At 50.2% G+C, this 12,253-nt stretch overlaps 2 protein-coding genes and 1 long non-coding RNA gene across 18 annotated transcripts in view; 1 reads left to right on the top strand and 2 right to left on the bottom strand.

The window, feature by feature from the left end:
* The window catches only part of EZH2 (enhancer of zeste 2 polycomb repressive complex 2 subunit), a 61,940-nt gene extending 56,071 nt beyond the window's left edge, over positions 1-5,869 (top strand). For 8 of the 14 annotated variants that reach the window (XM_067747306.1, XM_067747299.1, XM_067747310.1 and 5 more), the window contains 6 exons: positions 498-676; positions 2,680-2,775; positions 3,352-3,433; positions 4,320-4,400; positions 4,526-4,610; positions 5,545-5,869. In XM_067747306.1, the coding sequence (XP_067603407.1) occupies positions 498-676; positions 2,680-2,775; positions 3,352-3,433; positions 4,320-4,400; positions 4,526-4,610; positions 5,545-5,605 (584 nt within the window). In that variant the 3' untranslated portion in view covers positions 5,606-5,869. The remainder of the gene's footprint in view (positions 1-497; positions 677-2,679; positions 2,776-3,351; positions 3,434-4,319; positions 4,401-4,525; positions 4,611-5,544) is intronic. The other 6 variants (XM_067747297.1, XM_067747304.1, XM_067747296.1 and 3 more) reach the window with 1 other exon arrangement.
* Positions 870-5,655, bottom strand: LOC137229421 (uncharacterized). The gene is made up of 2 exons (XR_010945676.1): positions 5,520-5,655; positions 870-2,980 (listed from the first exon to the last, which is right to left on the bottom strand). It is a non-coding gene; the product is annotated as an uncharacterized lncRNA (long non-coding RNA).
* A 4,555-nt stretch (positions 5,870-10,424) lies between the features above and the next one.
* CUL1 (cullin 1) overlaps positions 10,425-12,253 on the bottom strand; it is a 107,328-nt gene continuing 105,499 nt past the window's right edge. For all 3 annotated transcript variants that reach the window (XM_067747295.1, XM_067747293.1, XM_067747292.1), the window contains exons 21-22: positions 11,636-11,749; positions 10,425-10,952 (exon numbers count right to left, since the gene is read on the bottom strand). In XM_067747295.1, coding sequence (XP_067603396.1) covers positions 10,872-10,952; positions 11,636-11,749 — 195 coding nt within the window. In that variant the 3' untranslated portion in view covers positions 10,425-10,871. The remainder of the gene's footprint in view (positions 10,953-11,635; positions 11,750-12,253) is intronic.

Genomic DNA, 12,253 nt, shown 5'->3' with positions numbered 1-12,253 from the left:
ATAGTAGAGCTGACACAGAATGGAAGGGGACTCTAGAAATAGCTACCCAAATACTTTTTGGACACCAGAAACTGTTAAGAGTTAGGTGGGTTTAGTCTTCAGAATACAGGAATGTGTAGCATCAGGGTAGCGACTGTAATGATTTAATGAAACTGCACTGAAGCCTGGATACCAAGGAAGTACCTAGAACTCTGACTATCGGAATGGTTGAGATCCGTGGATATTATGTAGTCCAAATCCTTCCTTCACACCTGCTTTATAAATCAAAGAACTGTACGTACACATGCCATCTAACAGACAAAAAAGGGGAGACAGGAACTCAGTGATCTCTTTCAGTATGGACAGCTTTAACTTTCCTGTTACTTCCCTTTCCTCATGTGTACGATGGGATAATACAGTTGTTGTGAGGCCTCCGTGCATTAATCAGGGCCTTAGCGCCAGACTTGAGCTGCACCATTAGGCAAGGTTTTCGTCTGACGAAGAACATCTCTCTGAAGGTCAGAACCGCTTTCCGGGATGCCGCTGCAAAGCCCAGTGCAACACCAAGCAGTGCCCGTGCTACCTGGCTGTCCGAGAGTGTGACCCCGACCTCTGTCTTACTTGTGGAGCCGCTGACCACTGGGACAGTAAAAACGTGTCCTGCAAGAACTGTAGCATTCAGCGGGGCTCTAAGAAGGTAGGGCGTGATCGTTGTTGGTGGGCTTCCGAGAGGTGTCAAAGTCAGGATAGTCTTAGACCATTTAGCTGGGGCAAAAAAGTGATTATTGAATGGTACAGCTGATAAAAGGAAAATGGTTGATTTTTCTGTAGAATAGTTTGCTATAGGATGAACCAGTCAACTCTGAGAAGCAGCTGTTAATGGTATCGGATTTGAATAAGAGGTATTTTTCTAGTTGTTTAATAGATGATTCGATTTTCTCTTTTTTAAGTTTAGTTAATAGAACAAGTGGTTTATCTAGTCTCCTTAGAGCAAATCAGTGGTGTTCCTGTCAGAACAGAGAGACCCATTCTTATCAAATAGTATTCTGGGTTCCTTTTTGCACAGAGTAAAAGATGGGACTTCCCACAGTAGTTTCTGTAATAACCTTGAAAATAACACAGGCAGGAATTACATAACTGAAGCCTGGGCATTGCATGGACTTGACTTGTTGCAACCAGGGAGTTTATTGCTGACCAAAAGAAACTTAGTTTTTAGGGTACTATCAGTATCTTGGCTTTTTAGGGTAGCTGATAGATTTCTTCAGTTAATCATTTTTATAATAATAGCTGACATTTATTATTTAATACAGAGCAGGCCCTGGTCTAAGCACTTTGTGTATTAACTCATTAGTCTTCCTAACTCCCTGAGTTAGGAATAATCATTAAACCCAACGTTCTGAGACTTGTCAGGAAAGGAGCAGGAACTCAGCCAGGCGTTCCGGCCCCGGACCCTGTGCCATGAGTGACCACCCCGTGTGCACGCAGCACGCTCTTCTCTTAGGGTCTTGAACTAGTGTGTAATGTAACTGAGATCGCAGTACTGTCAGTCGTGCTCTACTGGAAGTTCTGTTTATGGCAGTGGCTTTATATTTTTGGCTGTGGCGTTTGCTATCAGGCGTTCAGACGGTTTTACTCTAGGTCCTCACGTCACAGTGATGCTGGCGTGGTTTCCCGGGGACACCCATTCAGCCCTGAGAACTCCCATTTCTCCCTCAATCCTGTACTTTCCCACTGTATGATGAAAACCCCTCCTTCAGTTCAGAAAGTGGATAATCCTAATGGCGACATGTCTTTCTACACATCTTTTACCTCCTAAAACAGAAAACTGTGTAGATACTTTGTACCAACGGGGTTTCATTTGCTTAACAGTATTTCGCTGGTCAGGAAGGTACTTGGTTAATTCTTCCCCGACAGGGAGTGTAGGCTGAGTCAGAACAAGCACAGATCGGTAACCTGGGGACCCAGGAGTCTTTTTCGAGGCCACGAGGATACTTGGAATGAAAGCATAATGATGAGCCACGATGAAAGGTCAGGGACTCATTCCCAAACAGACTCTAACGGTAGAAGCCACAGCAGTGATCAGCCATCTTGGCATCCGCTAAGAACAGAATGCTGGCCCACGGGATCGTGCTGCCCCTCGCGGTGGTTTTTCGTGCTGTCGTGAGGAAGGGCTGTGGAAGGATGCGCCCAAGAGAAAAGCGCCCTGGAAGGAAGGGCAGCGCTTCGGGAGAATAAAAGCTGGTGAAGAGCCAGGAGAGGGCCCCACGGGGGCTGGGACTGGACCCGGAGGAGGTGGTGATAGAGGCCGCCTTGGGGAGGTGCGGGGGGCACGGACAGAGGGGGAGCAAGGGGTCCCTGTGTGACAGGCACGTTGCACGTGAAGTCCAGGAAGTCAAGGGCGGAAGGACGGACAGGGAAGCAAATGGTGCAGCGTGTCAGGATGCCTCGTGCAAGGACCGCAGTCGGAGGGACCCGCACCAGCATAGGTGACGTCGTGTTTCTGAGAGAGACAGAGGATACTCAGGCTCTGTACCTGATTTACAAAAACCAAAACGTTCTTGCAGTTTGCCAAGCCCTTCGGTAACGTGGGGGAGCTGACCCCTTCCCCCGCCCGTGGTTGAATTACCCTGGGTCATCCCATGTCTGGTTTGTCCATCTTCGCTCTCCTCTGATCATATGACTGTGTTTATCGTTCTCTAGCATTTATTGCTAGCACCGTCTGATGTGGCAGGCTGGGGGATTTTCATCAAAGATCCTGTACAGAAGAACGAATTCATCTCGGAATACTGCGGAGAGGTAAGGCACAGCCGTCCAGTTGCAGACAGAGGGATGCTCGCGGGCGTCATCTGTACTCACTTTGCTTGGGACTGATTTTCATTGGGCAAGTCTGTTGGGTTTGATGAGAAGTGAATTTAAAATGCCTTTTCAGCTTGGGCTTGTGGGTTTGGTTTGTTTGGAAGTTAAGCTACACGGCTTCAGTCCTTGTCACAGCTTTTATCACCTGGGGACAAGGGGGAGAACAAGAGCTTTAAAATGAGGAGTCTGTCCTACTTAATCCACAGCCAAGTTGATAAGGACCTAAGTTAGGAAAAACCCTGGGGCTGGCTTCATTGTGCGATTAACCCACCCGGTTTGTATTTTGTACTGAGTAAAAAGACTTTTGTTCATCACTTTCTCCAAGCATAGTTACTTTAAATGTGGAAGGATTCAATATTTCTAAGATAGAGTCCTTAAAATATCACTGTTTTTGACAAAGAGAGAAACTGGCCACAGTGACCCCTCAAGGTCCCAACTGTTCCTGATGAGCTGGTGTGTGTTCGCCTACCAGGCTCACCTGTTGCAAAATAACCTCCCCCATGTCCTTCCTTTTAGATTATTTCTCAAGATGAAGCAGACAGAAGAGGGAAAGTATATGATAAATACATGTGCAGCTTTCTCTTCAACTTGAACAATGGTATGTTGATGAATTAGAGTGCATTTGTTCCCGGGTTGCACGGGCCCTTCTGGTGGCTTGAGTATCAGAAACGACATTAGGGGCCCCCAGTGTCTGCAGTGTTGGAAGGAGCCCCAGCCTGGGCTAAGGAATGGGCTGTTTCCTGGGAAGCCAGCCAGGTTGGATGAGTGTAACTTGGGGGCGGAGGTGGAGGCTCCCTGAGCCGTAGGGGGTTCTGTGTGCAGGGAGAGATCGCTGCCCTGGCCCCGGGCCGTTCCTTGGCTTCACTGCCTGGCTCTCCTCTCGTGCCCCTCTTGCCACAGGTACCAGCTGGCTGGGCCCACCTCCTCCAGTTAGTGCCTCTGACCTGGGAAGGGTGTGGAGCAAGGCCTCGTGAAGCATCTCCACGACGTCCCTGGGGGTCCTCAGAGGACAGTGAGGGTAAAGGGCGCTGCGTGTGCAGATGCTGATCCTGGGTGGAAAACTTCTGGTGTAGTCGGGTCACTGCTGGGAGTGTGCACGTCACACCCAAGCTATTCAGGGGGCCTCTCAGCTGAAGCAGGTAGAGTGGGTTCTTTCATGAATGTGCTCCATAATGAAGAAAACTAATATAATTTAAAATGTGAAGGGAAGAATTTAGTTAGATTTTATTTTTTGCCATGCTTTGGTCAGTAACAGGTGTTTACAGCTGATATAACTGTCTGGAATCACTGATTAATTTTTACCTAGAGAACATTTTCTTCCAAATGTCATTTCATACTAGGTGAAGTTGGTTGAATGATTTGCTTTTGAAGGCGAACCCTGAAGAAGCATAACCAGTTGTATTTCCAGAATCATAATAACTTTGTGTTTACTGCTCTGTATAGCTGAAATTGTTTACGGGATTGTGCTTATTTTTTCTCTTTAGATTTTGTGGTGGATGCAACCCGCAAGGGTAACAAAATTCGTTTTGCAAATCACTCAGTAAATCCAAACTGCTATGCAAAAGGTAGGTGTCCCCGGAGGTGGAGCTGCCGCAGGTTGGCCTGAGTGGTTCTGGGTTGACACTTGTTACGTGAACGGTCAGCAACTCTCCTGGGCCGACTTCACTGACCCCGGCATCTCTCTCTGCAGTGATGATGGTTAACGGCGATCACAGGATAGGGATTTTTGCTAAGAGAGCCATCCAGACTGGTGAAGAGCTGTTTTTTGATTACAGGTTGGTAACAGTACATTTCTAGAGTCATCAAGGGCTTTTCCTCTCTGGTCCAGCTCCAGGCTGGAGCTTCTGTCGTTAGAGTAACAGAGTTCTGGTCGTTATTTGTCGTGGGCAGTGGTGGGAGTTTGGTAACGTAGTTTTCCATTATACAAGTAATGCTTTAATATAAGTCAAAAAAAATGTGGACAGCTGCATTTTACCTTTGGGGTCCTTTCTGCGGGAGAAGGCACGCCGGCCGGCAGCCTCTGCTGTCAAGCTCTGGGGGATAAACTGACGAGTTGTATAATTTTTATTTAAATGCACTCAGATGACTGTCTAGTTAAACGAATCCTGTGGCTGAATGTACAGCCCATCCAGAAGCTGTTTCTTGAGTGCTGAGTTGTCGTAAAGCAGGGCCCGTGTGTAGCCACTTTCAATGGCAAAATTAGTGGGAGGTTACGAAGCCGTAGCCCCCCCAGCTCTGAGTGAGGGGCAGCTGGTAGACCTTCCTTTGGGTGCACTGTAGGTTCCAGCCGGCAGTGGAGGTCGCAGGTGCCTCTTCTGGCCTCTGTCCTGTTCTTTCTTCAAGGCGGGGGCGGGGCGTGACCAGCTCTGGCTGCTTTGACTAAGGGCCCAAGTCAGGGCTCTGCCGCGTCGCAGTTACTTTGCCTTCCCCGTGTTAGGCCTAATCACCGCGCTGCGGGCCTGCCTTCGCTGGAGGTTGGTTTCAGGGGCACAGGGCTGGCTGGGGAGAGAACTGGGGAAGGGTTGTACTACCAGTTCCATCCACTTTGCAACTGGAATTGGCCCAATGATGCAGCTGTGTAACAGGATGCGTGTGTGCTTTTCCTTGTGGACGTGTGAGTGCAACACACTCAACGAAGCAGACTTGGTTGTGTTGGATCTCACCCCGGGCTGGAGGGCACTCACCCCTTTTTCTTGCTGTTTGTTTCAGATACAGCCAGGCTGACGCCCTCAAGTACGTGGGCATCGAAAGAGAAATGGAAATCCCTTGACGTCTGCTACCTCCCCCCTTCTCCTCTTGGAACAGCTGCCTTAGCTTCAGGAACCTCGAGTACTGTGGGCGATTTAGAAAAAGAAAATGCAGTTTGAAATTCTGAATTTGCTAAAAGTACTGTAAGAATAATTTATAGTAATGAGTTTAAAAATCAACTTTTTATTGCCTTCTCACCAGCTGCAAAGTGTTTTGTACCAGTGAATTTTTGCAATAATGCAGTGTGGTACATTTTTCAACTTTGAATAAAGAATACTTGAACTTCTCCTGGTCGTTGTCATCTGTCACACAGCTTCCTCAGCTGATTTTAGAAAAAGACGACTGAGTCTAATGGGAAAAACATTTAACTCCTTCGGTTTTCCAGTAGCCATCCTACTGAAATCTTGGTTTCACTAATACTGCCTATTTATTAGGCAAGTTAATACCAAATATAACCAATATATGCCTACATATAAACCTACTACCGCTAATACACGTCACAATTTAATAAGGGACTCACTGCTGGCATCGGAGACCAGCGCGGGGCACGTCCCCGGCTGCCGAGAGGCCTGCAGCTACGTACCCTCTAAGCCTTGTTCTCCACGTGAAACAACAGACAATCGGAGGAAGCGACTTCTGAGAACCGATCTAGCTCTAAATCCCACGAGTCTAGATACAGCCCTTCAGATACGACGGGGATATGTAGCCAGACTAGGTTCATACCTCCTTGAAGAAGTAATAAGAACACCCTCTTTCTTTCTTACGTCCCAAGGAGGTGGCGCTGCTCCTCGGGCCAGGCGGCGGTGGCACAGTGACGCCGTCGTGGTGGGAGAGCCCAGACGGCTGTCGTCAGCCCGGGTGTGTAGCTGCCTCTACTAGAGTTTGGTAAATTTTCACTGATTTATAACGTCGTAATGGTTAACGGGAAGCGCAGTCAGAACTCACCTTCCTCTGCAGTTACACAAAACGCTGAGAAGACTGGTTCCCACCGCATCCACGCACAAGCCGTAGCCACCTGAGTCCTGGCGTACAGTTCATGGGCCCCTTGGCTTTGGCAGCGAAGAGACCCAGCCTTGGGGGCTAGTCTTGTGTGTCAGCCGTGTCTTCTCTGCCACCCTGCTGGGATGTCCTGTCCCCACGCCCCACCCAGGAAGCGGGACCTGCACTCGGCCGCCTGTCACTGACCTGTTCACGGAGGGTCACCCTGCGTTTGCCTGATCACCGCATCCCGCCCTTGGCACTCAGCCCCAGCGGAGCCCGTCTGTTCCCTGCTGCACGTGGGCCTGTTCAGGACGCCCCAGGGATGACTTGCCCCCAACAGCAGCTACTGACAGCTCATTCCAGCCACAACTTTTCTACTGTGTGTAGCTCCCAACCTGTCCCCAGACGCCAACACCAGGAGGTGGGTCCTTGAGCTCAGGCAGGTTCTGCTCGTTTAGTACACCAGAGGCCCAAATGCAGCAGAAAGACAGCAGTTGTACCGATGGACGGCAGTCCTTGCGAGCACCAGCTGGTGTGTATTCTCGGTGCACAGCAGGCTTTGTACCCTGATTTGCAATGTACCTCCAGTAACCTACCCACTGACCTCGTGGACACGGAGATTCTGACCAGAAACACTGTTGACACGCAGCCACGGCTACATCCCATGTGATCAAGAGCGTCCTTCGGTCCAGGCAGCTTTAGATCTTCCTTTATCTGTAATGGGGGAAAAAAACCACAGAGCTTGACACAACGTATTCAAATACCCAGTTAACAGAGAAAATTGGCAAAAGCTAAGTTTAAGTACGTGCTTTTCTCCCTTCCCCTTGCTCCCCTCACCGAGGTGGTAATTGACTTTGTATGTGGGTAAGCCTGGTGGTTAGCTCCCTACCAGGGAAAACAGACGCCTACGTAGGATGAGATGAGTGTAACGAGTTATCACAAGATACGGATACGTTTCAAATAGTTTCCATGGTTGAGGGATACCACCCATTGTTCATTGAGGATAAAGAACCCGACAACAGGCTGCCCAGCTGGCCGGTGTCTGTAGTCCTGAAGCTGTTCCCCTGATGGTCATGAGGGCCCACATGTCTGACCGCAGTCCTGATGTCCAAATACAGGCAGCACCTCAGCCTCAGAGTAAACTGCCCCAAGCAAATCTGAAGGCACCATGACAACACCGTTCCGTGTGTCAAAATTCTTTTCAATATTTTGTAATTTATAAAAAATTTATAATTATCTACCTGGAAACTGCTTCCTCTTTATTTTTTATTTTTTGGCTGTGCTGGGTGACATACAGGATCTTAGTTCCCCCGGCCAGGGATCGAACCCGTGCCCCCTGCGGTGGGAGCGTGGAGTCCTAACCCCTGGACCGCCGGGGAAGTCCCGCTAATTATTTTTTGATATTGTCTGAATCACTCACCCTCCAGCCTTCACTGAATCCAGTCAGTGACTCAAAAGTCCCGATTTCCACCTCTGCCCCCGCACCCACCAAAAGTCAACTAACATCGTGTAATTTCGATTTGCAGATGGGTCGTCAAGAGGGATTTCACATGTGGACGTTTTGAAGAACGTAAGTATTCTGCCGGGAGTTGTATGAGCTTTGGGCTCTTACTGGAATAAGCTCAAATAAATGCTTGCTTGTTCCTCCAGCCTGTTACAAACAATTCCAGTGACGGGTGTATGTAGCAACTGGTATTAGAAATGGTCCAATACATCAAATCCGCACAGCTTTTTGTATGTGAACCGCACCTCCAGAAAGAGGTTTTAAAAAACCATCCACACTCACCTATTATGACCAAGTCACTGTGCTGCCACTGGAGATGAAATTCGTGTATATAAAATCAAATCACCCAGACAAGTTATTGCCATTCCTAAAAAAAAAAAAAGAAATTGTCTTCATTAGAAGGGGGATTCAGTTCAAATGGGTCAGCATGTCGGATTTTTTCATCTGGGTGTGGTAAAATCTTAAATTTCTTTCAAAGGAAAATTAGATACCTCAACAAATAGGTAAGGCCATCTTAAAATGCTCAGTCAGTAAAAATATGTTAAATTCAGGTGCCTCTTGGTCCTGCAGCTCATTCTCCCTGCACCTGCTACTTAGGCCTGTACTCTGGCGTCCCTGGCTGCTTCTCACAAAGGCACTGCCGGGTGACCGCCTGGCAGTTTGCATTAACGCAGACGTGAGGTCCAAGAGCCCAGCCCAGGAGAGAGAGGCTCCTGGCAGTGGGGCCCCACCTTGCCTGCTCCCCTCCCAGGCGAGAGGAAATGGTGCCCTCAGACCACGGTACCACAGCGATAGCCTGGAATATGGTTTTCCTTCAACCGACCAACTCCTGTGGGTGCTGCCAGGACTGCCGTCCACCATCCCTCCCCCAGGGCGTGGACTTCCTGTAGCAACTGTGCATCAAACAGCTTTCAGAAGGCCTGGGCATCTGTCCCTAAGTAGGTTCAGAAGATACTTACTATTGACGTTATCCTGAAAGATGCAGGAAACTCAATTCTCATGGCTTGTGTTTGGAGGCCCCGGCCGTCCTTGTTAGGCTAGGATATGGTTTAGGGAACAGAGGCACAAAGTCTTGAGCTGCTTTTTATTCCACACCCATTAAACAGGACAGTTGCCAAGTGTGAGGGGGGTGGGCAGGCACAGGTACTGAATCTGAGGACGGGAGGGAACCACCCGATCACCTACCGTCAGTCCGCCTTTGCTCACAGATGTCCTAGGTCCTACCAAAGGCACTCTTCATCCTGGAGGAACTCAAGAGGCAGCAGCAAAATCTCATTAAAATTTACCTTCCCACTCTCGATGAGACTCAGACACAAGCTGGGCAACCGGCTCCGTGGTGGTTACTTACAGCACGTTAGTTGCGGAGGCGGATGGACTGTTGAGAGGAGAAGCAGAGCTGTGGTCCCAGCCAGGACTCGCGGGCAGTTAGGCCGTCCTCGGAGCCCCAGGGCACTGCAGGATCTGGGGGGAGGGACGGTCCCCTGGGGTGGTGGCAATGCTCTTTGCCTGGTTCACACACTGGGAATCTTCTATGATTGTTTGAAAAAGAAGAATGTACTAGAAAAACAAAGAGTGGACACCATTACACAAGTGCTTAGTCTATTACTACTACTCCTTTTAATAACCTGTTTAACTTTTAATTTTTAAAAACTAACCTGTTAGGTGCCAGATTGGTCCAAGAAACTGTAAGGACTTAGCTTTGGCGTCTTCCTCTGGCCCTGCTCTTGGAACCTGGCCTCCGGGCAGGTAGGGACCGCATAGGTGTTGACAAGCATGTTCACGTCTCACATCACGGGAGTTGCCTGTGGTTTATGGGGACCACGAAGCCCCTGAGACTGGGCCTTCCCCGGGCCTCTGCTCCCACCTCCCGTTCCTTCTGTCCTCTGGCCGGGAAGTGACCGCCTGGGGGCTGAGTGACAGTGGTACATCGCCAACACCAGGACCGCGGATGAGGAGTGACTGTCCTTCGAACAACTGGTCGGAAGCAGGAGGGAGGCGCTGGTGGTAGACACGGTCCCCAAGCCGCACTCGTGACCAGCGCCCGGGAACAGGGGCCACTCTTCCCACGGGAGGTGTCGGGATGACCCCGTCCAGCCTTGCAAGTGTCCACAGAGAAGCCATGGGAGGCGCTGAGGCCTGGGAGCTGCCGTTCAGTCGCTGGAGGAAATCGCGGGGCTGAGCACAAGCATCGAGGAGAAAAAGACGACAAAGGGCTTAAGATGGGAAGAGCTTACAAAGGCCAGTCTCAGGAGGGCAGCCCTTGGGGCCTCAGGAAGACACTGGGAATACCCGTTTGCACAATCATTATGTCTTTTATTTACATATAGAAATTAGTAAAACTTAAAACAAAACCAAATGCGACTTGTACAGAAATCCTTTAATTTTCTTTATTTTCACACATTAAAAAATGAAACACACTATACAAATGGTTTTTCATAGCGGATTACACGTGGGTCCATTCAGACCTGCTCTCCAGGCGCTGCCGGCCTCCGAAGGGCCGCCCGGCCGGCCGCTGTCATTCACGTGGCCAATGGGTTGATTCGGATGCAGAAGCATGCAGCCCTCAGCGAGGAAGGTTCCATCCCCTCTGGTCTTAAATTAGCTTAAATGGCGTCGGTGTCCGTATTTACAGACGTGAAGTGTGGCGATCCTGAGCAGTTCTCATCGCCCCGAGCCCGCGATGGGAGCCTGGGCCTCGGGCCGAGCAGGAGGTCCGCGTGGCGCCGCCGCCGCCGCCGCCGCCGCGTCTCCATCCTTCCCACGGGACGAGGGGCTGCGCCGCGGTCAGACCCCTCCAGGAGGGTTAGGCCAGGTAACTGTAGGTGTCCTTTTCACCATCCACTCGCTCCAAATATTCCTTCTCGATCAGAATGTCAATGCATTTCTGGGCGCCATTTTTAGAAGAGGAAGAGGTAGTGAAAGGGAAAAACATGTTCAGGGTCGGAACGGAGACGGACCCCCCTCCATCCCTGGGGCACCGCCGCCTCCCCGCCCGGAGCCCCGCCCCCGCGGCTCCCGTCCCTCCAGCCGCACCCGCCCCGCGGTACCTGCCGCCCAGTTTCTGTTTGAAATGACCGCAACCAGAAACGAGCCTCGAGTGTGCCCAGGGGCCGCGGGCCACCCAGGGGACCCGGAGCAACGAGCCACATCCATGGAGACCGCCTCCCCGGCGGGCTCGGCGGGCTCGGCGGGCTCGGCGGGCTCGTCAGACGCGGGAGGGCGGGACTCTCAAGACCCTCTGGGCAGAGTTCAAGGCGGCAAAGTGCCACGCGGCGGTGGTGGCACCAGGGCGTGGCTACCGGGCCGGGAGGGAGCGCGAGGCTCCCTCTCGTCTGGGGCAGCTGCTCGCTTTGCCAAGGTCAGCAAGCTGAATGCTGAGAATTTTGCCCTTCTCTGTGTACGTGCTTCAATAAAACGTTGAAAAATTCATCCTATTTTCTTTTGCAGAAACCTATTATACGTGACTAAGCCAAGTTCCTTCTTCGCGACACAGCCATCAGCCTAGTGTGGTTACCTCTTCTGGCTTCTGAAATGTAATCTGAATGCTTCTGCTATTAATTCTTGTACCTTAATTACTGGGACCCGAGGCTTGAACCTTGAGGACAGCTGGGTCAGCACTTCTCCAAGTAACTGCTGGTGCTTCAGAACCTTCCTCATTTTCATAATTCTCACAATAGCCGCCTGTGTGACCAAGGAAAGAAAAACAAATGTGTTTAACAGAGTTATAAGAACGTAGCCGTAGTAATTAAGAAGAACTAGCAACAAGGCTGCCAAACACGCAGAGGACTACGATTTCCTAACAGGTAACAAGCACACCGCAGGTCAGAGAGGGCAGGGCGCCAACTCCATCTACTTAAGTTTCAGCACCAACACAACAAACATTAAAATGTTTTGGTCTTATGAGCAGCAATTTTAGCAATTTAACCCAAGTAGAAAACACTTTTAAAATGAGAAAAAGTTCAGTCTTCGAAGCCACGGAAGCCGCCTGACCCTGCACTAAACAACTTTCCCTCCCTCCCATCTTAGTAACTCACCACAGGTATTTGCTCTCATCTATTTCATCGATTATTCCATCTACTCCATCCAGAACCACCCATCATCCTGGCCACCACTCCCAAGTCACAGGACACACAGCCCAGAGGAAGCACCACCCCCGCTGCGGCGGCCACCTCCCACGCGAGGGGA

Source organism: Pseudorca crassidens, chromosome 8 (assembly GCF_039906515.1).
Source record: "Pseudorca crassidens isolate mPseCra1 chromosome 8, mPseCra1.hap1, whole genome shotgun sequence".
NCBI classification, from domain to species: Eukaryota; Metazoa; Chordata; class Mammalia; order Artiodactyla; family Delphinidae; genus Pseudorca; species Pseudorca crassidens.
The sequence above is the reverse complement of the archived record's forward strand: the minus strand, read 5'-3'. Positions and strand labels throughout refer to the sequence as shown.